The sequence below is a fragment of the Periplaneta americana genome, chromosome 16, assembly GCF_040183065.1.
Source record: "Periplaneta americana isolate PAMFEO1 chromosome 16, P.americana_PAMFEO1_priV1, whole genome shotgun sequence".
Lineage (NCBI taxonomy): Eukaryota > Metazoa > Arthropoda > Insecta > Blattodea > Blattidae > Periplaneta > Periplaneta americana.
The window spans coordinates 169,858,644-169,881,900 of NC_091132.1; the positions used below are offsets into that span (position 1 = coordinate 169,858,644).

At 36.8% G+C, this 23,257-nt stretch overlaps 1 protein-coding gene across 1 annotated transcript; it reads left to right on the forward strand.

The window, feature by feature from the left end:
• Positions 1 to 285: 285 nt before the first annotated feature.
• LOC138691890 (facilitated trehalose transporter Tret1-like) lies at positions 286 to 22,839 on the forward strand. Its single transcript, XM_069814475.1, has 3 exons — positions 286 to 375; positions 12,006 to 12,212; positions 15,740 to 22,839. Exons 2-3 carry the CDS (start codon positions 12,044 to 12,046, stop codon positions 16,996 to 16,998), a joined length of 1,428 nt encoding a protein of 475 aa, XP_069670576.1. The 5' UTR covers positions 286 to 375; positions 12,006 to 12,043; the 3' UTR covers positions 16,999 to 22,839.
• Positions 22,840 to 23,257: the final 418 nt, after the last annotated feature.

The window sequence follows — 23,257 nt, forward strand, 5'->3', positions numbered from 1 at the left end:
AGATAATATTAAAATTTATTTGAGGGAGGTGGGATATGATGACAGAGACTGGATTAATCTTGCTCAGGATAGGGACCGATGGCGGGCTTATGTGAGGGCCGCTATTTGTTACACTTCAATAAGCAAACTATACGCATTATGAACACTGACAGTACTGCCAACATAACGGAGGAGATGTACAGACTGTTCCAAATGCGTGAAACACGTTTGATGACAGTATTAAGTACGATGATGGTAGTGACCGTAACAGTGCCGCCTGCTAATCTGTGCAGGGCACGTCGGTGTGGATGGCATTGTCTGCCGTCAGGCGTGGGGCAGATCCCGGCATTGATAGGCTGCACAGCGACGACAACGCCTGCCGCCAGCTTCTTGTCTGTAAGTCTCAACGCTCTAGTGTATTCTTATCTTCACGTTACTATTCTTGTTTTCTCAGTTCTTGTATCTCTAATTCCCACCTTCTCTTTTTTTCTCCACCCCGCCTTCCTCTTTTGCAGTATTTATCTTTCTTCCTCAAGTTTATACATACTCCGCTTCAATTCAGATCATTTCTCTTGAAGTTATATTTAAATTCCTCCTCAAATTCTGCTCAACTCTTCGCTCAATCTTTTCAAATCCTTCCTCAAATTCTGTTCAACTTTCTCCTCAAATTGTGTTCAACTCTCTCCTCAACGTATGTTCACTTCCTTCACTTTCTATTCTCCTTCCTCTTAAACTTCTATTTATCATTGCTTTTACCTCATACTTCTTTGTCGTCAGTTTCCACTTATGACTCTTTTGGTCGGTTTCTCCAAGTATTGTTAGAATATTTCATGAATGTTAAATTCTAAACAGTGTGTTAAATATAGTTTTTTCATGTCTTCAACTCTAGTTAGGCTTAACAGATTGTTAAGTGTTTGTTAACTTTAAGGGGAGAGGATGGTTATTTTTTAGTGAAAAATGAGTAAATTTAAAAACAAAATCTTTAAAATACTTTGAGATATGTGTGGAATGCATAGCATAACATTTTGTGGGTATTTGTGCCCTTATCGGATGTTGAGACGTCATTTTTAAACTTCCTGCGCTATGGATTTTTAAATCACTCGCCCGCTTTTATCGGTTTCCAGTAACTTTATTATTTTTTTTTGCTACATTAACAGACAAAAATGGATATATTTTCTGAACTATTAAAGATACATGCATGAAATTTAGAACACACATTCTTTACACTATTAGGAAAAGTTTCTCTGCAACAGAATTTTGTTAATTGATTTCATTTTAAAAATACGTCCGTTTGTTTGCAAGAAAGGAAATCAGATAATTGTTATTACATTTCAATTGTTTTTACAAACGTAGGGACTAATATCAAAATTCTGTTACAGACAGTTTGTAGAACATGCTTTTGCAAATACATTGCAAAAAAAGTTTGAGTCTATCTTTAAAAACGGTTTAGATATATCGGTTTTAGTATAAACCTGCATTGGGTATATTTTTTTCAAATTTGGGCCCCCAAATATTTTTTTTTCAAAATATTTATATGTGGTTGAATTCCTACAGCTATGAGCTCTCTACATACAAAAAAGTAATATTTTACACCAAATAGGAAAAAAGTTTTAAAAGATACCATCCTCTTCCCTTAAATGTAGGATTTTAGGCAGTTAACTCATTTGACAGATAGTTAAATATGGCAGATGACACCACAGCTGTTCAAACAGAAGTTGTGAACATATTGTATTTCTCTCTTTAAGGAATATTTTGTAAATGACTGATACATAACATTTAAAAGACACTTTGGAAAGCTAATACAGGGAAGATAATCTTGAAAAGTGAACTGATTGTCATATTGGCTGCTTATTTTTATACTCAGCTATTACTGAACATTTAGAAAATGTGGGGTCCCAACGTGGCAGGGTAACTAGGGATGATGATTTACGTACTATATACTCAATTTGCGACAATATAGATTTTCAAAACAAGCAGGCCTCAAAACTTTACAGGAAATTTAAACCAGACTTGAATATCCCACAAACAGAAATAGACCACTTACTCCAATTCATCATTTACTATTTACTCTTGATTCAACTAACTATAGTCAATGCCAATAGTGTTTCAGCAAAAATTGCTTCTTTGGGAAGTCATGTTACTATTAGTACTATAACCACAGTCACGAAGCTCAATTCGTAGTAAATATGCATCCATAGATAGTTGCTAACCACTAGGATCGCTACTATCGACTCATTACAGACAATGCGAAATAGTACCTGCACAGTGCATTGTTTCTAGTACCCTCAACAACTCAAGCTTTGGGACTGTATATACTAGACTGTGCTATAACCTCACTTTGTAATAATATTATTATTCAACAGTAGTCATCTACAATTTTCATTTGTCTATACTTTATCGATCATGGCCTACTGTACCAGGTTATCATTTTATACGTTTCATGACTTACTCTACAATACAGAATTTAAAGAATAATATCAGCCAATAAAAAAAATTGCCTTACATTTGCAAAATCATTGAAGAAATGGAAAATACATTAACAAAACGTTAAAAATAAACAGGCTGTTAATTTAACAGTAGTTAAGCCAAATTAAACAATTCTTGAACAAACTGGCCACTTATCTGCCGTTTTAACTTTGGTTATTTTGTTTTCCAAATTAAATTTCGTTTTCTTGATCTGCCGTCCATAATTTTACTTAATTTTCTTGCATGTCTACAAGATTCATCCTACTCATTGTGTTGTCTGTCAGTCATTTTTTCTGCCAGTTTCTCCTGTATATACAACTCCGAGGGCCGGTGTATCAACGTCAGCCACTACATAACGACTGTCAACAGCTGTCAGCGGCTATTTTAGACCAACAAATATAAACAGCTGATTGTGAATTCTATGTTAACATAATATGTAGCATTTTTACTTAATAATGACCATAAAGAAGATATTTTAAATTAGCCAATAATTTAAAGGATTCTGTATGGTCGAAAACTTAAATATTATTAACTAGTCATTATAAATTTTAAAAGTGTCGGCCTGTTTGATTAGGTTAGGTTAGGTATGTATTTGAGTGAGCACTGTTTTGAATAAAATATTGAAGCAAAAATTATACAGAAATAACCAAGCCTATAGTAGGATATTGCGTCTAGATAAGCACATATCGTATTTATTCACATGACAACCATAACATAAACCAATATGACCTAAATCTTGGCTTTGAAACAATTTTCTGCCATAGTTATTACGCCTTCTCGCCGATGTTTTCACCGACAGACTTCTTCTTTTTAACATCTTGGCGATGTCCTTTGAAGGACACTTTTCATTCAGCACTTCAGTGTAGTTGTAGGTAAAAAATATTGGCAAGAACTTTAATATATTTTTTAATAATTATTCTCAACACTTCAGCACATAACCAAACATCATCCAAGCTGCCAAATACAGCAACAATACCCAGTTCTGCCAGTGTGACCAGCGAATAGGGATTATAAAGAATGGACACTGAGCGAATTTTCCTGTGTTTTGTTTCTCTGTGCGCCGGCGTTTAGTTCCACTTTCAAGCGCTAGAGGTTAGTGTAATCGAGCATACGCTAAGATAATAATTGAGAATAGAGTTGAGACACAGGATCCAAACATCGCCTACCTTATTGCATAATCCAGTAACGCTTTGCTTCAAATAAATTAAAGTTAACAGCTTTTCCTTATTTCTCAGTGACGAACTAGTTTTAATAATACATTTTTATATTTCAGATTAAATAAATTATATTATAAAATAATATAATACATTATAAAATTAAGTATCGATTCGTTTAATATTTGTATATGATATAATATAGGTATAAGGAGTTTTATTTTTCCATTTTCAGCGCTATCAAATCATTACATATTTTAATTGTTGTTGGAGTCAACGTCTCAACTCTCATCATAAAGGAACTCTAGAGTCTAGACATTACAGTTAATGACGGATTTATCATTTTACGGATCCAATTTATTTTATTTGAGTACATAATGTACCTAGATGTATTAATTATATGTTATATTTCCGCTGTGTCGACTGCTAGCTGGTGTGATGTCAGCGCCAACTCTAGGGAGAAAGCAGAATCTCACGCTCTAGCTGGCTTGAAGGTCATTGAAATTAGTCCGGCTACATCAAAGGTACCGACGCGAAGTGTCCATTCTTTATAATCCCTATACGCTGGTGTGACCCTGTGACTTCCTGACTGCAGGAACCCAGATGCATAATCACTGCTAATGAGGATTTGAAGAGTCTATAAATGTAACAAGACAAGACATCATTATTGCCGCCCTCACATAAGCCCGCCATCGGTCCCTATCCTGCGCAAGATTAATCCAGTTTCTATCATCATATCCCACCTCCCTCAAATCCATTTTAATATTATCCTCCCATCTACGTCTCGGCCTCCCCAAAGGTCTTTTCCCCTCCGGTCTCCCAACTAACACTATTCCGAGGCTTATTGTAGGGATTCGTAACAAGTTGTTTTTTTACGGTGATGGGTTGTTAGCCCTTCGCCTAACCTCCAAGCTGGAGGACCACCCCTCATCGGCTGTCCGCGACTGCTTATTCAATATATTCACAGCTACCCTCCATATCTGGAGGCCGTCTCCTCGATCCGCAACCTGAGGACGCGCCATGCCGTGGTGATAGGGACCCACCATACATGGCATTAAGTAATACTCATCGTTCTTAATCATCTCTGGATGGAAAATAACAATCAAATATGTATAAAATACAGAGACATCATTTTATTTTTACTTCAATTGTTATTGTAGTTGAGTTTTTGAACGTACTTCACTCCCACCCTCTCTACTAGTAAACTTCCAACCGTTCTCCACACAGAACCAAGGCCGCGTATGCAGTACTGAGTTAGTGAGTATAGTACGTTCCAGAAATATGTTCACGTTTTCCAGTGACGAAAGAGCTTTCAATATTGAATCAGGTACTGTCGTCCGTTTGCCTACGTTTCCCCCACCTGCTTCTGTTCGCCCTTCTATAAAGTCTAGTGGCTGGGCTGTCTTAGCTCTTTTCTGAAAACATTAATTTCTGTCAGGAACTGGACGTCTACGTAATATTATACAACTGTTTAAAATAACTTAAATAAAAGGACCTCGTTAAGTAATTAACTGTCACGTGATTTCCCCCCTTTCTACGACCCTGCGACATAACCACTTGGACGGACAGTAGATAGCATGTCTGAGTAATTTTATCTGTGAAGGTAGGGCAGAAGTGAAGATTGAATTTACAGTACGTAAGGTACTCTTTTATAGAGTAGGTACAGAATTATTTCAACATGAGTTACTAGTACGAAGGACGAAACTGGCAATTGGAATTAGATGCAATAGTCTATAGTGCGATAATATGCACAAAAGAACTGAAGCCTGTATAGAAATGAACGGCCACCATTTTAAAAAATGTGTTTAAATACCCATATTATGATTATTTTTCAATTTAGCTTCATTCTCTATATTGTACGCTAATGTGTTGTAGACAGTACAATATACACTGCATAATTAATAAGTCCGAATGGACAGCTCAGTTCGTGAGTAAAAACAGTCATTGTTAATACTGTACTGTATTTTGATTAAACAAAAACCTAATGGAAATTATCAAACTCAAAATTGCGATATTTCCTAGTTTACATAAATGAATGAACTGGTTTTCTTCCCTCCTATACCTAGTAAAGTGATCTGTTTGTATTTTACGCCAGTATCATCGAACTCCAGTCTTGGAAGGGGGAGCAAGCGGTGTTTCCGGTTCTACACCTTTAATCCAAAGATATAGCCAGGTTAATATTAAAAATGTTAAATAAAATGATCTCCCTGTAGAAATTACATACAGGTGAGCATATAAAAAACAGTAAGTAGAATCATATTTGATTAATAAGCTTAAATTAATCCAGGTTTAGTGTAAAAGTGGTCTATATCTAACGATGTCTCCCAGGAAATTACTTAATTTTAAAACAAAAACTCGTGGTAGAAGATTGAATTTGTGTATTTTCTATGAAACTTTCCAAATATTTGCAGTCAGTCTTTTGCATTAGATTGCCGAAAATTGGTTTATAGCGGAATATTGGGAGTGATAAAAGTGTGAAATATTCGTTCAATGGCCGGTGGATACTCTACATTGACCCTAATTAAGTAATACAATATTCCGACGTATATCAAGTTATCTGTGCGTAAGCATCTGGCTTAATCCTGACTTATGCTCATTTGTGCTCAGTCCTCGGTTCACTCAGGAGCTAACGTACAGGCCTAGAGTGAAAGAATTATCCAAATCGGTCAAGCAACTGCTGCGATTACTTCATACAAATACTCCCTATATATTAATAATGATAAACATTGATATATTCCCATCACAGAATAGAAACTTGCTAAGGAAATCCTTTTGCCGATCAGTGACAGAAAGTTTGAGCATGCATTCTAAGAAATACAGTGACGGTTGCGATCCTAGTGGTATTAATAAGAACAATAACTCTTGCACGTTGTGCCCTTTTCCACATAAGCCGAGTATCGACATTCACTTGTTCATTTCAAACATTTAATGCCGATTTGTCTACAAAATCCGCAAGCAATCTTTGTGATATTAGAGTCTCGTCCATTTTCAGAAAAACCATCAGCTGGCTGATTGTTTGCTGCAACGACATAATGAACATAAAAAAAATGATACCTCAGTTATGCAACACACAACAGCTGATTTGTTGAGAATTTCACCTTGCCGGCGGCGTCCTGGACAGGAGGCAGCATACATCGTTGTCACCTACAGCCACTTTATCACCTATGAAAGTTTGTACGTGTAACTTTTAATCATCCTGTGTATTTATTTTAAGGATATTCATAATCATGAGATGTTTCATGAATAATAATTGCGAACTACTGTATCCATACAGCATGTAGAGAGAAAGACAGAGCGCAGCCCACGGACTGTTCGCCATTAGGCTTTGATTGCCAGGCGGCCGTGGAATGCAAATGTGTGATTAAAGCATCATGGCCAACACGTCGAGGGTTTGTTGTCAGCTTTGCGATCACGTGTCCTTGCTGTACTCTAACCCAGCAGGCTTAGGAAAAACTCTAATGATAGTGAGGAACTTCCGATGCGATCAAGTTTACCCCACCATTCTACAGAAGTCACAACCGGACGAAGAAGCAAACGAACCGATGAAAATGACACACGAAAGCATCGACATAAATAAATAACTAAACATAAAATGTGAGAGACTAATTTTACATCCAATGGGACTAGTAGAACACTGATTTTCAAACAGTGAGATACAGACATCTTTGAAGAAATTAAAAATCAACTTGCAAAACAATCTTAGTTGCTAGGCAACAGAAGACAGAACACATGAACATGAAGTGACAGCAATCTGTACTAATAATAAATCTGTAGCCGACATTTTTCTGGTAATTTTCGCTTTTCCAAAAATAATTGGTCCTAACCCTGAAACCGAAAATCGCTTTTTTGAAATTTTTGTCTGTCTGTCTGTCTGTCTGGATGTTTGTTACCTTTTCACGCGATAATGGCTGAACCGATTTATATGAAAATTGGAATATAAATTAAGTTCGTTGTAACTTAGATTTTAGGCTATATGACATTCAAAATGCTTTATTTAAAAGGGGGCTTATAAGGGGACTTGAATTAAATAAATCCAAATATCTCCCTTATTATTAATTTTGTCCTTATACTGCTTGTTTGAGGCTTGAAAGTAATGTAATTTTCCCTAAGATAGGTTACTAGCAAAATTTCAATTATCTGGGTTGTGAAATATCTTATCAAAATGAAAAAGATGTGAACAAGAAAATTACCAAATTTACACAAATTCTAGGAATAATAAACAATGCATTAAAAGCTAAATTAGTACAAAAATCTACAAGAATAAAAATATATAATATACTAGCATTACCCATCCTTTTATACGGAAGCGAGATTTGGACATTAAAGAAAAAAGACATGAACAGAATCAAAGCAACGGAAATGAAATTTTTGAGGAGAACAGCAGGATATACTCTTTTAGACCGAAAAAGGAATGAAGAAATTTTAGAACAATTAGAAGTAGAGTCAGTAGAAGAAAAAATCAGCAGATACAAATTCAATTGGCTAGATCATGTAAGAAGAATGGAAAATTCAAGAATCCCAAAAATTATGATGCAATATAAACCTAGAGGACATCGTCGACCAGGAAGACCTTTTAGAAGACTGCTAGATGGGGCCGAAACAGGTCTACAGAGGCCTAATTCGTGAAGGACGATGATGATGATGATGATGATTATTAATTTTCATGAAAAATTTTAATAACCAAAGTTTCTTTAAAAATGATTTCCGATAAGTTTTATTCTATACAAAATTTAGATAGGACTGATATTTAATGAGATAAATGAGTTTTAAAATTAAGATAACGCCATCTAAGGCGCTGTAATGAAATAAAAAAATGACTTTGTCTATAAGAGGCTATTAAACATGGCCTACAGAGAATGTTTCTGTGTTTGTATGAAGTAATATCGGAAGCTAAATTAACCGATTTGTATAATTAATTATTATTTCACCGTTGGAAAGTGTAGTTTCTCTGGATGGACATAATGCTATAATGTTATTACAGTAACTTCTGAGTGAATTGAGGACAGGTAAGATTAAAATAGCTTCTTATGCATAGAAAACTTGATAGGCTATCCTGTACATTCCTTTCCTGTATTTCTTAAAATAATGTTTATGAACACATTCATTTTCATCTCAGAGAATTAACGATTGGTGTTAACATGTATAATTATTCATCCTGAGACCCAAAATCGCTTTTTTTATTTTTTATTGTAAGCCAATGTCTCTCTGTCTGTATGTTTGTTACCTTTTCACGCGATAATGGCTAAACTGATTTCGATGAAAATTGGAATATAAATTAAGTTCGTTGTAACTTAGATTTTAGGCTATATAGCATTCAAAATACTTCATTTAAAAGCGAGGTTATAAGGGGGCCTGAATTAAATAAACCAAACTATCTCGCTTATTATTGATTTTTGTGAAAAATGTTATATAACAAAAATTTCTTTAAAAATGATTTCCGATATGTTTCATTCCAAGCAAAATTTTGATGGGACCAAATTGCACCAAAAACGGATGTTCTCTGAACCAAATGATCATATTTTAATTATTTACATGTAATAACAATTAATAACATGTTAAAGGAATTATCATTGCACTAAATGGTGGTCTCTGGAGCAAATTGATCACATTTTAATTATTTAAATACAATTTAAATTAAGTGACATATTAAACGATTTATCCTTCTATTAAACACGAATGTTCCCTGGACCAGATGTTCTATTTTAATTATGTAATTACTTTATATTTATTTCTAACAAGTGCAGCGGAGCGCACGGGTACGGCTAGTAATGAAATAAAAGGGTAACAAAAACTAGAGAATTAATGCAATACATATTTGTACAACTTCACGTGTACAATATACTTTTATCCCTTTTATTTTGTAAAAGACTCACTTAGGTAATAAAATGAGCATGTTACTGAACTAGACCAGTTGCTGACAGAAATAGGATTACATCGCTTACTCATAGTAAACTAGCTGAAAGCACACGGAGTTGTCCGGATTTTCCTTTTTGCTGCTATTTTTAATTAAACTGGTTCTTATATTTTTCGGAAATCTCGGAAACTCAACTATAGACAACCAAAACGAATAGTCTTTACTAAGCTTTCGTCGTCCATAAAGATGAATCTTTACATAATATCACTTGCATGAATCAATAAACTTCTTAACTCAATTTCAAACAGCTATAGATCAGGCACCGAAAAGAAAACATTCCATCCTGTGCCTTACGTTCAACTGTTTTTAATTTATTCTTTTTATTTATTGATTGATTAAATCTGGTGTAGTTAAGGCCATCAGGCATCTATTAACACCAGAAATACAAATACAATAATAGAAAAATCAAACTATAAACAAAGGAAAACCAAACGAACACACACACACACACACATGTACATATATATATATATATATATATATATATATATATATATATATATATATTTATATGTCCTACAGTCACAGAAACTTGGAGTCACTTTGTTCAAGAGTCCCGCGTCGTGGCGTTGTGGTCTAAGGCAACCTGCCTAGGGCTGCGTTACGGAACGCACGCTGGTTCGAGTCCCCATGGAGGAAGAAAGTTTCTCACTAAATTTCGGCCAGAGTATGGGACCGGTGCCCAGCATCGTGATGGACTAGGGGAGCTACGATAGATAGAGAAATCCGGTTACGAAAACCAGTTATAACGGCTGGTAGGATCATCGTGTTAACACAGGATACCTCCATTCTGGTTGGATGATCGTCCACCTCTGTTTCGGCAAATGAAATTGAGGCCAGCAGCTGGCTGGTCGGTCTGGTCCCTTAAAAGAGCTGTAGCGCCACGGATGATTATTATTAACTTACTATTATTATTATTATTATTATTATTATTATTATTATTATTATCATTATCATCATCAGAGCCCGAAAGTTCAGCACTTATCTATTTTGGATGAAATACGCAGGCAAATAGCCACTTAAAATACAGAAAATAGGCAGTAAAGTAATAAAAATAGACATTTAAAATTGTGTAAGCGGATAATAAAATTATCAAAATAGTTATCCAACAGGTGTTTTTAATAAACCTATATATCATATTTACTACTTTTCCTGGTTACGTGCCACGACAAGATGTGTTTTTTTTTCGAAGTTGTCAACTGTTATAGTCAGAGAGAATGTTTGCATAATGGAAGATGGTAGTTCTACCACAGCTGTCACTGGTGCCACCACCAACGTGGAGTGACACTGTCAATCAGTGGCGTAGCGTCAATGTAAGCTAAAAAGCTTAGCTTCCCCAGTTAATAATAATTTCATAATAAACCTGCAGTTTATGGAGAAAATTATTTATTAATTTTAATAGAATTTATATTTACGCGTTAAATATTGTGATGCGGCAGCTCAGGATTATTTGTGATGCAGCAGCAAACAAGAAGCCTGCACACACCAGCTTCCAAGCAGACCGGTTTCTTCTGTGTAATCCACCCCGCAGATTTTCCATCCCTTTTAAACTACCCTAGTCGCAAGGCTCGCAAGAAGCTAGCTTTAACATTTAAAATAAGTAGTTTCCGAGTTATCCCTTTTCGTCAGTTGTGTTCAGTTGAAGTGTTAGTGTGCATTGTGGCTGATATAATAAATAATGAGCGAAATAACAGTTCCTGACACTAATTTACTTGAATTTTTTTAGGACAATTGTATTATCAAGACTGACTTACGAACAAAAGTGTGATTTAAAAAACAAATGTCCGACTCCCTTGCTGTCAATGAAGGACACAACCAAAAGACAGACGCATACTTACGTAATGATACTAATACTGTGATTTCTCTAAGTATGACAGGGAGTGAGCTAATGTTATACGTAAACGTGTGTATTTGTTAGAGATATGTGTAAACCGTGAAATAATATTTTACTATGTATCATTTGAGGTCATGCCTTATTGGTGTTACTTACGAGGTTCCAACCAATCTTCGACTGCTGACTTGAAATTGACTACTATTTATTTTAAGAATGTATTTTTGTAATACGTTTTCTCATATTGCATGAAAGACAACTTGAGTTAGCTTCCCCTGCTCAAAATTTCACGCTACGCCACTGCTGTCAATACAGATTTCCTTTATGTAAAAATATCGTTGAACTTTTTAACAGACGCTTCACTTATAAAAAAAATTAAAAATTGTTTTCATTTACTTTTAATATATTCGCAATTAATTTTTTCCTGATATATCGAGCATTTAAAATGTAGCTAATAGCAGAAAAAAATCTATCAAATGCAAGGAAAAAAAAAACAAAAAATAAAACAAAATGAGACACTAAAACTTAAAATAGGCAACGAAATACGCGGAAACAGGTTTTTCTTTATTGAACTGTTTCGTAAAGCTACCCAGAAAAAAAAGGAATTTTGTCTAACTTCCAGGGGGCTATTATTATTTATTTATTTATTTCCCCCTCCCAGAGAAGCTTGTGTTGCGTGCGGCAGATCTACCGGGCGCCATGTCTCCCGCGCCTTGTCGAGTGACCGCAGAGATGAACGAGCCTCAAGCGATCCCGCTGCAAGACGTTTGTGCTTTAACCGGAGTTGTGATGCCAGTCAGGCAACTTGGCAGACAGCAGCTGACATCTGACGGAAGAAAGTGTAACCAGATCCTCGCCACACTTGCAGGCAAGTTCATCGCAACTTAATAACAGTAATACGACTTTAATAATAATAATAATAATAATAATAATAATAATAATAATAATAATAATAATAACAATAATAATAATATAGGAATAAAAGAACAGTCTCTGACTACAGTGTACACGGTTCGACAATGAACGTGGAGAGCAGACAAACCATTTTCAAAGACTTGGAAGATCATTGCTTTATTACATCTACAGGAAGTGTGTAGAGCTAAATGCTGGTTAGGTTAATAGATAAGAGCATTATTAATACACACGTGTGAAAGTTAGCACGAGTGTAACCATACATGTATTGTACGTATTTTATCTACACCCGTTAGAAATAATAATTTCCCGTTTGATTTTTTTTTTTTTGTGAGAAGCAGAAAATTGAAGCAGGTTCAAGTAATGTATTGTAACCCATGACAACCACAATGTTGCTATAAACAAAAGTTTGCGTTTACTGCAAATGCGTAATTTGTAAGTTTTAACATGAATGATTCTCAAAGTTTGCCGCCTGCAGATATTGAAGACCTAGCTTTAAACCATATCCAGATAAAATTAGTAGGATTAATGTGTTCTAGTATTACGTTATACTTAGTTTCAATACATTCTGAAATATACTTGATGCTATCAGTCAGTGCTGAAAACAAGTGCGATAAGAAAAGCGAGTATGGTAATGAATTCTTACCCCACTTAAAATGAAATGGTATAAGACGCCATTATGTTATGGGTGTGCGTAAAATAAATAATGTGATTCACATAGTTCTGATATGCAGGAAATCTTTTCCAGTATAAGGCTAAGAGCGTGTCGTATTGCAAATCAAAAGTGAATGAAGACTAGACTGCTAGCGCCAAAGGATCTGTGTGGTGGTTGTCGCAAGCGCACAGATTCTACTCCAAGTACATGAACCGTCTCTTTGAACACCCACACACAACATCCTAGACGCTCTTAGAAAGTATATTCCTTTGCCTTCAAAGAATTGTGCGCTCAATAAATCAATTAAGATTACCCGAAACTAATTTTCTAAGATTACGTAACGACGCTGTATCACTTTGCGACGTTAACTAAGTTGATTACAATACGATAGTATTTCGGCTCGGCAAGACGAGTGCGAAAATTCACCATAGATTATCCTCCATTCGCTTTACAGTTGGCAAAAAGAACTCCAGGGGGGAAGGTAATTAATTGAAGCAAGATAGTTTCAGACGTGGGTTGCATTCCAAGTTGTTATTTTGTCTTGAGCTGATGCTAACAAAAGAACACAAGTCTTAAGAAATATTGTTAACCGTGTATGAATTTCTATACCTCAAGAACAATAATCACATTTCTTGCAACATGCAATTCAAAGCCACAAGAATGTGTACCTGTCAACCTGCAAGTTGTCTGTGGTACAGCTCTCAGGCATGATCCACTCTGCGTACAACGTTATTATTGATCACCCTCTAGTTGCAGAAAATGCTGGGTAAGAAATGCAAAGTCTCCGACTATAAATTAAGGGGATTCATGCGTTTACAGTGATTATATGTAAGGATGAAAGTGTCTTTATTTAATTCGGTAACTCAAAGAAATTTCAAACAACACGCGCACCACTAACAACCATAACAATATTCAGTTTCAGGCCACACTCCGCGAGAACGTGTGGAGTAACCCTTGCAATTGCTTGCCTGATTCATTCATTGGGGACAGAAAGATTCGCAATGTTTTCATTGTAAACATTTTTACGTCACTCCAGAGGAAGAAGTGTATTGGGGTTAGATCAGGATCTCTTGCGACCCAAGGGATGGGTGCATTTCTGCCAATCCACAGCCCTGGAAATCGACGATTTAACTCTTCTTGCACGTGATTCACAAAGTGGGCAGACGCTGCATCTTGTTTAAAGATGATTTTGAACTTCAGGAAACTAAAGTTCTCTAGCATGATCATACAAGCAGTGTGGTTGACGTTGTTTGCAAAGAAAACCACATGAATGCAATCTTTTGGACTTACTGCATTAACAACAGAAATGATAAATTTAACAATGCCAACAAAATAAAATAATATCTCAACAGATATTTGTTCCCGGACATATGTTTATAGAAACTTTTTTTCTAGTTTCGACTAATGCTATCTCCTGTAAAAATATGCGACACTTTTTTAAACACCCTGTGTATTGCAACTTAGCGGAACGGCTCTCCTCTCCTTTACTGGTTCGGTATCATGAATAATTGTGAAGTACTGTACAGAATATGATATTTTATATTCTTAGAAGCCAGTATTGTAATTTCCAGCTTCTGTGTTTGAGTGCAGTTGTGCGTGAATTGTGGAAAGTTGTGTGCTGGATTGGCTATGATTATAGACTTTGTTATTTTGATCATTTCCACTTAACTGTTATTATATATTGTATTTATATCTATTTCTATTCATTATTCAATTAAATTTAATTATTTAATAACTTATATCCAACCCTGGTTTGTCTTGTCATTTCCACTGCTTCATATTGATCAGAGCCTTATTCACCTTTAACATCTGACAACGTACACCTAACCCGACATAGTTTCAAAATTCATCGGCCTCATTGTTCCATGGCCGCTCATACCTAAGTGTTAACAATAATACTGGCATTAAATTCATTCATTTACCAATGGAATTACAATTGACGCATTATTCATAATTCTGACATTGCAATACATAACAAGGTTTTTTTTTTTTTTTTTTTTTTTTTTTCATAAATTTTGTTGTGAAACTTTGCGACTTCTCAGACAGAACCATTTTACAAACGTAAAAAGATGTATCCGATAATGATACCGAAGCAAAAAGTGCATCATATTTAAATCCTGCAACATTTGCTATGCTGATTTCTTTAGCCAGAAGTACATCCGTCCCGTTCATCACATTCCTACTGCTTGCTCAAGTGGTCGACAAAACCAGCCACTTTGTAGGAATTCCTTCATCCCTACAATCAAAGTATTGCAAGGTCTTTGAGCCAAACACATCTCATGACAGAAACTTCATCTTTGCTTCCCGACATAAAAAAACAAGAATACATATTAACGAAATAGAAGTAGGCTTATTTATACTATAAAACCTTAGTAGAAATGGGTAAAAACAGGCATTTTAGGCGCCATAAAACCTCTTCCAAATGAGGACCGTTTTTGCAAAACTAGCTAACAGAAAAAACTTAATTTTACAGGAGAGACAAAACACTGTAGTAAGCAAATTTTGCTGTAACTCTTACTTATAGCAGGAAGCAAGTTTTGAAAAAACGATCACACTTTGACACACTATAATGAAGAGAAATAGTCCCATTTTACTAAGACGCCTTTTACATCATATAGAGGCCTGCATTATGTTAACGAATCCATCAAAATCTCAATTTCGCAGATTTTGCAGTTAACAAGTTTTGCAAAAACGGTCCTCAAATGTTCATATTTTATATAAAACGTGAAGACAAAGATATTTAACTAGTCTTAGTTCAGTCTATAGAGAAAATAGACATTAACCAAAAACCCGAGCTGTGTACACAACACATGACGTCATTCCTGCAGTGTCGCTGTTCGTGGTGAGCGCGGGCTCCACCATGGTGTGGCCCCTGTACGCCATGCCGCAGCTCCTGGCTCAGAACCAACTGGTGCTCAGCAAAGAAGACGGCTACAGGATACGAGTCATGGCGTCCCTGGGGGCCGTCGTGGGGGCGATGGCATCCGGCTGTCTGGCGGACAAGTTCGGGCGGAAGATCATCGTGTCCGCCACGTCTGCGGTCTTCCTCATGACGTGGATCCTGACGTCCACGGCCAACTCCGTGGGGCTGCTGTACACGGCTAGGTTCGTGGCCGGCCTGCCCACGGGCGTCGTCCTGGTGGTGGTGCCCGTCTACGTGGGGGAGGTGGCCGACAGGACCACACGGGGCGCCCTGGGGTGCCTGGTGCAGGCCGCCCTGGTGCTGGGGGACTTGCTGACGGACGTCGTCAGCTTCTACTTCGGCTACGTCTACCTGGGCATCATGGCGGCGTCCCTATCGGTGCTGGCCCTGGTGATCATGCTCAAGATCCCGGAGTCCCCGCCCTACCTCGTGAGGAAGCACGCCGTGGACGACACCGTGGCGTCGCTGCGCTTCCTGAGGGGCGCCAAGTACGACATGACCAAGGAGCTGGAGGACGTCAAGCACTACGTCACAGAGCCGACACACTACGACAACCTGACGTCGGCCCGCACGGCCAAGACGTTCCTGATCTTCTTGTGTCTGCTGCTGAGCAGGTCGCTGTGTTGCCTGGACGAGGTCGTGGACAGCACGTCCCACCTGTTCTACCCCTCGCGGATCAGGCTCAGAGCTGTGGCCCTGGACATGTTCCTCGCCTTGGTGCAGCTCGTGTTCTCGTGCACCGCGTGTTTCGTGATGGACAGAATCGGCCGCAAGACCCCGCTGGTGGTGTCCGCGGGCGTGATAGCGCTGTGCGCGCTCACGGTGACGTCCTGCGTCAGTTCCAACAGCTTCGTGCGCAGCGACGCCAGGCTGGCCTGCAGGTACGTGTACATCGTGGCCTTCTCGGTGGGACTGGGCCCCGTCCCTCTGATGATGCTGGGCGAGATGTTCCCGTACAGCGTCAAGACCAAGGCCGTGGGCACCCTCCTCTGCACGGAGTGGCTGCTGAGGTTCTTCGTGTCCAGTTTGGTGCTCAACTGGGTCGGCGACGACAAACTCAGCTGGTTTATCGGGTTTGTTTGTACTTCGGCAATCATTCTTGTTTTCTGTTTGGTGCCAGAAACGAGAGGCAAAACTCTTAGGGAAACGCAGAATTTACGGTAACAAGCGCGGATTGAAATGTTTGTGCAGCATGGTTAACTTTCGTGCTCATTAATATGCCACAACTTCACCTGTCAACTTCCATCACAGCCACAGCAAAGCTAAGCAAAGAAGAGTCATGTACAGACGCAGAAACAACATTTGATTCCAGTTACAACATGATGCGCATGCTCAGTAACTGTACACTACACGGAATCTATATATTTCAACTGGTAATGGAAATTACGGGAAAACGGCTGAACGCATTTTAATAAATGATCCCTCATTTTGAAGTCTGGAACCCAAAATAAAAATAGTAGTTTTCAGTGAAATGCCAATTTTCCTACACAATTTTCCTATTTTCCAAAATCCATCTGTTGTCAGTTTTGAGAACTAATAAATAAAACACACACTATAATAAACAATATTAAACGAAGGCCATGACCTGCAGGTTTGCTGACATAGGTAGAGCAAATCAAAGCAAATTCTGTGACATCATAATGACAACAATATGTCGATCTTCATTTGTGTAATTTTTTATAACATCTCTATAATTGGTTATTAAAAACTTTCAAAGCTTACTAAAAATAATTTACAAGTCTGATTCTGTGGTGTGTAACTTTATGAATACAGCTGTGTATTGGATATTAAAAAGTGTGAAACTTGAGGTCGTTTGATGACATTATGATCATTAAAAGTGAAATATTATTATAGTTAATGCCATGATGTATTTGTCAATAATATAGATATTAAGGATATAGCCTATTATCATAAGAAATTCAAACCTTTTGGGCTTATATATATGTATACGTAGAGAACATCTTAAATTAGATCTTCATTTCTATAACTTATTGAGTGACGGCTGTATAAAATATAAACTTACGTAAGTTAAAATTATTGTTATTAAAAATGAAATATTTTTATAGTTATTAATCAAGTGGGGTTGAGTCTTTTTCATATACTATTTAATGGCGATGTGGCGTGGATATTTATATGCGTGATTCGCTCCAGTATTGTCTGGAGAGCGCGCAAAAATTACAGTTCCTAAGAAAAGGCCAAAAGGTATTACTTACTGATAAAATACGAGGCCTACAAGATTTTTTAGTCTCCCGATCATTTCAGCAAGATCTCGTAGTAGGATTAAATGATTCTTCCTTCTACATTTCATTGTACTTCACGAACAAATGCAGCAGCTATACTAAGATGCTATGTCTATTGTTCGAAAGCATGGCAAACCTGATATTTTCTTACCTCTGACCTACAATCCACAATGACCTGAAATAGCTACTACTGCTTTACTCCCACATGAAAAATCCACTGATCGCCCTAACATTGTTACTTGCGTTTTCGCTTTTAAACTGAAAAACTGAAGATGGATAGGTTAAAAAGAAGTATTGGGCATGAAAAACCATTCAGAGAGAGTATCTTTAATTATTATGGAATCAAATGACTTTTAAAATGACTAGTAGGCCTATTCTCCATTGAAAATAAATCTGAAAAATGTTTATTTGAATTTCTAATGAACTTAGTTTGCAGCATTTGCTGCACAAGCCACTAGTTCGGCTAGAATATAAAGAGGGAAGTAATGAATAGCTGAATAACGGCGTTCATCGATACCGGGAAGGATTTTGACAAAATAAATAGAGTAGAAAGGTTTAAACCAGCGCAAGCCATGCAGTCAAACTATTATAACATTGATATACAAGAGTTAAGAAGTGTGTGAACGAAGAACGAAAGTTTAGTGATGGCGAGATGGAACATCTTTCTTTTACTTCAAAAATTTATTATTGTTGTTTTGGTTCTAATCATTTATAACCCATGTTGATTAGATTTATTGCCAGCATATAGACTTTCAATAATTTTATCTTGCTGTTTGGATTTTCCTATTTATCAATACATTCCATAATTTTTCTCTATTTATTTCCGCACTAGGGATAACGCGAAATATCTCCAACATAATGCCGTTTAGTATTTCCGTTTTCCACGAGTTAATGAAAACACTAGAGCTGGATTGTGTTATAGCTGAAGTCCTGCATGCAGCAGAACTTGAGTCATACCTGGTTACGAACATTGCAGGAAATGGGCACGCTCTTCAACCAACAACTGCAGGGCAAAGTAGCGTGGTTGATCAGAAGTCATTCCGATGCATAAAATACAACAAGTTGTCGTGTTTTGACAGTGTTACACTAAATGAATGTAGACAGTATTAATTCTTCCATAATATGCAGTTGTGTGAAAACATCAGGAATGGCAAAAATATCGACTGATTCAAATATTATCGGCATTGAAATTCTCCCTTGCCTCTGCAGCGCTAACAACAGCCTAATGTTGATGCTGAATGACTTTTCAGCAGGCCTGAGTATAGTTTGATTGTGCAGATATAAGATCTGTAACGAAAGCAGTCAAGACTGAAACATGTTCAACGCCAGAACTGAATGCAAAGTTCATTGTGAGTGCAAATTATAGTTTCATTTAATCACAAATTTGTTTAACTTGTAACATTCTTCACGGCTTAGGTGTAATGTGCCTGTTCGGGATCATAGTGAAAAGAAAACATCTCGCCATATTTTAATTGGACGTCCTATTCTTCTCTATCCATTTGGATTGTAATGGAAGAGCTGAAATGGTAGGCGATGTGGTCACATTCTTTCTACATGTTGTTTGCATCTATTTCTATATTATTTACTATCATTCAAACCATTTACTTTCTATTCACTTCTGATTTCATTGCTGTATTTATGATCCATTAAAGTGCATCCTGCTACTCACCGAAGGAATCTCATTTCTTTTTTCTTCTCCTTTTGTTAACGCCCAAGTCTCGGAGGCTTATGTTAATATCGTCATTTCCATTCTTCACAAAATTCAGTGGTCGTGTCTTTCCACAGACAGCCCTCCTTATCTTCTGGAACTTATTCTGAAGAGCATTCTGTAGGTCTCAAAATTCTCCAACCTAAATATCAAAATTCAGAAACTTGTTCGAATATTTTATCTTGTATTTTTAGATTTGCCCCCATCGCACCTCCTCATACTCATCCTCTTTCACAATAGCCCTGCCAAGACCCTGGAATTCGCTACCTGCTAGCATCAGGGACTGTCGAAATGAAATTGAATTCAAACGCAAACTTACTACAGTCGGACTAAAAAATCCTGACGTTGAGGCATATTGAGACATATTTTCCTAGGATGTTGTAGCACAGTATAAATAAAGGTGAAATGAAATATAATCCGTCCATCTATAAATGGGTTGAGGTCCGCCGAACTCCTCGGTTGATATCACATCTTATGTATCGCGGGTTGATGTCACCGTGAGTACAAATTTGCCGACGGCTGCCCTGGGGGAGGAGGCGGAGGAGATCCCTGCTGAGCACAGCGACAGTTCCACAAATGTTTTCCTTGTTGTTAGTTCAAATGTTGCCACTAATTATGTCAGAGCCTTCTTCAGTTACAAGTCGGAGCAGGAGTAGGTTTGGCAACGCTGAGTGGAGGAGGGGCATGACGTTTGACGTTTTAGTGCTTTGTCACATGTACATTTTTGACATTAATTGATACAAAACCAAGTGCATATGATCAAGATTCAGTGTATTGATGTACGTAATTTATTACGGAATCCGAAATAGTATTTTATTTGAGTTTCACAATACCGCGTAAGTATTTGCATACATCCACTTATAACTTATTAGTACATTATGCAACGAGCCTATAATGATAGTAATTAAGAAGCGAGTATGGATATTTATGAAACGAGCGCAAGCGAGTTTCATAATTTTCATACGAGCTTCTTAATTACCATTATAGGCGAGTTTCATACGACTTTTTATGCTCGACCATATTTCTAACTTGAAATTACAGTATTCAGATGTATACATTTTATTTGTATCTGACAAGATCGGAAGTAACCTTGTTCTAGGTCGTGAATTGTGAGATGTGCGCAGACGCGAAAGTATTGATTTTTTCCGAAGAACAATAATGTCATTGACCTTGTGTAATCCGTTAAACTTGGTATAACTTTGATTATTGCATTCGACATAGAAAAACGAGATGACAAATTGAATTTATTTGAATATTATTTACAATTAACGCTAATTATTATCGTAACAGAACATAACCTTCTGCGACAGTATTGGATTTCCAGCCTCCGTGACTTTTCGCTAATTCGCTTTCGATTGCATATCCGAGAATAATCGATACTTGCGGTTTTATAACGGTACAAAGCTGACTCCTTATTGGCTGAACACATGTAAGCTGAGTTGTCATTGGCTGAAAACACCTGACCTTTAATTAATAGGTGTACTTTAATGACATGCATTAAAGGACTGCTACCAGGTGTATAATTACTACATTTCGGCATGGTCGAGCATAAAAAAATTAAAATCATACTTGTTTTTATTGATGGTACAAGGGAAAATAAATAAATACTTAAAGAAATGTTACTTGTACCAAAAAATAAAGAAAAATTACGCGTACTTTCGCAGTACCCTATCGCAATGAATTAACCATTGAGTGGCTAGTAAATTAACAATGTTTTGGCGATTTATCTTGTCTCACCTCTGACGTGAAAGGTCTAGGATATCATATACATTTTAATTCCATGTCATTATCTGACGTGCTTTTATATAAATACTTCAGATACACAGGAAGCCGGTTTTAGTTTGAAACTCGCCAATCACCATAAAAATACTGTTATCCTAAACTATTTGTTACAAATTTTCTAAAATATGATTTTAAATAGGTCAAGGCCAAGTATAAAGATCTATGAAAAATGCAGAAACATACCTTCAATATAATACGTAACAAAACATATCATTACCCATTAAATATGTGCCAATCAGCCTAAACTCAGCAAACTTTAAATCTGTAAATACGAAGTGAAAAGAAACATGTTTATAACTAATTTCTTATAAAATAAATAATATTAATAAATAAAAATTGAAAACCAACAAGGTGAGTGTATGCACGTACAAATTATACTGTAGCAGACATTCCGAGTCTTCAACAAAACTGCATCATTTACGGGATCGCAAAACAGATGTTTACAATGAACTTTAAAATCAACGGCATATCTTTATTGATATAGCAGGCGAGACCCAACAATTTGGCCATAGGACTTCCAAGTCCTACGCTGAATTCTGCTTCTTATGGCTGAGGGAAACCCCCGGAAAAAGCCCAACCAGGATTTGAACCAGGATCCGTTCATTACGCTGTCCGTCACCCCACGGTGTAGAGTGCAATGCAGTGACCTGAGTACTCTAACTTCCTGCAAATTGTAACCGTTTTGTTCCGCATTACATTTGCACAGTCAGCTACGTAGACTACTTCTAGATATTTAATCATTTTTCTTAATCACTAATATATACTGCATTAGTACGTTTTGTGAACATTGTGATATTTCTCTCATTCTTCTTGCACTTGTGCTTTTTGTATAAGTATCTGTAATTTTATTTCAATTTTTTATTTGCCTCTTCTTTCTGCATTTGTTTCTTGTATGTATCTATTTGTATTCTTGAAATGTAGTGGTAGAGAAGGCCAGATGGCTACTCCGCCAGATTAAATAAATCAAAAATTAAATGAAGGAGTGAATAAATGAATAATTAAATAGATAAATTAGTGAATAAATGAATAAATAAATAAGTAAATAATTAAAACGAAGAAATAAATAAGTAAATAAAAATAAGTTGTTAAATAATTAATAAAGACATAAGTAAATAAATAAACAAAATAACGCGTTAGAACATGAAATGCTTAAACAAGACAGAAGTCCTGTTACATGTATCACTGTCTGAAGTGAAGAAAGAGTAGCAACACATCTTGGTATATTATTTATGTATTAGTAAGCAAACTGAATTCTAATAAATATTATTCAATTTCTATTTGTCAGTATTTAATACTCGTCAAGATATAAAATAATAGGCCTAATCTCCTTTTCTAATATAAATGTAAGGAATAATAATATCTTGAAGATTGAAGATGTGAAAACGTTCGCATCTTTTATTGTATCGCTATTTCAACGTACTCGTGCGCTTGCGTATTGTCGTGCCGACGTCATCAACAATGGCCGACAGAAACGACAAGACGGATCGTTTCCATGGAAACACTGTGGTTTGCTTTTCTCGGAAGAATAGTTCGGTATGTCCGGAATGCGAACTGCGTTCCTTTTGCTGAAGAAGGGAGGCTATCCCTTCACGGGGGCAGCTGCATTTGCTGGGGGCTCTCGTACGGGAGCCTTCCAGACGGCGGGAAGACTTGCATATGCGGTTGGACCGCGGAAGGAAGGACCTGCGGGTGC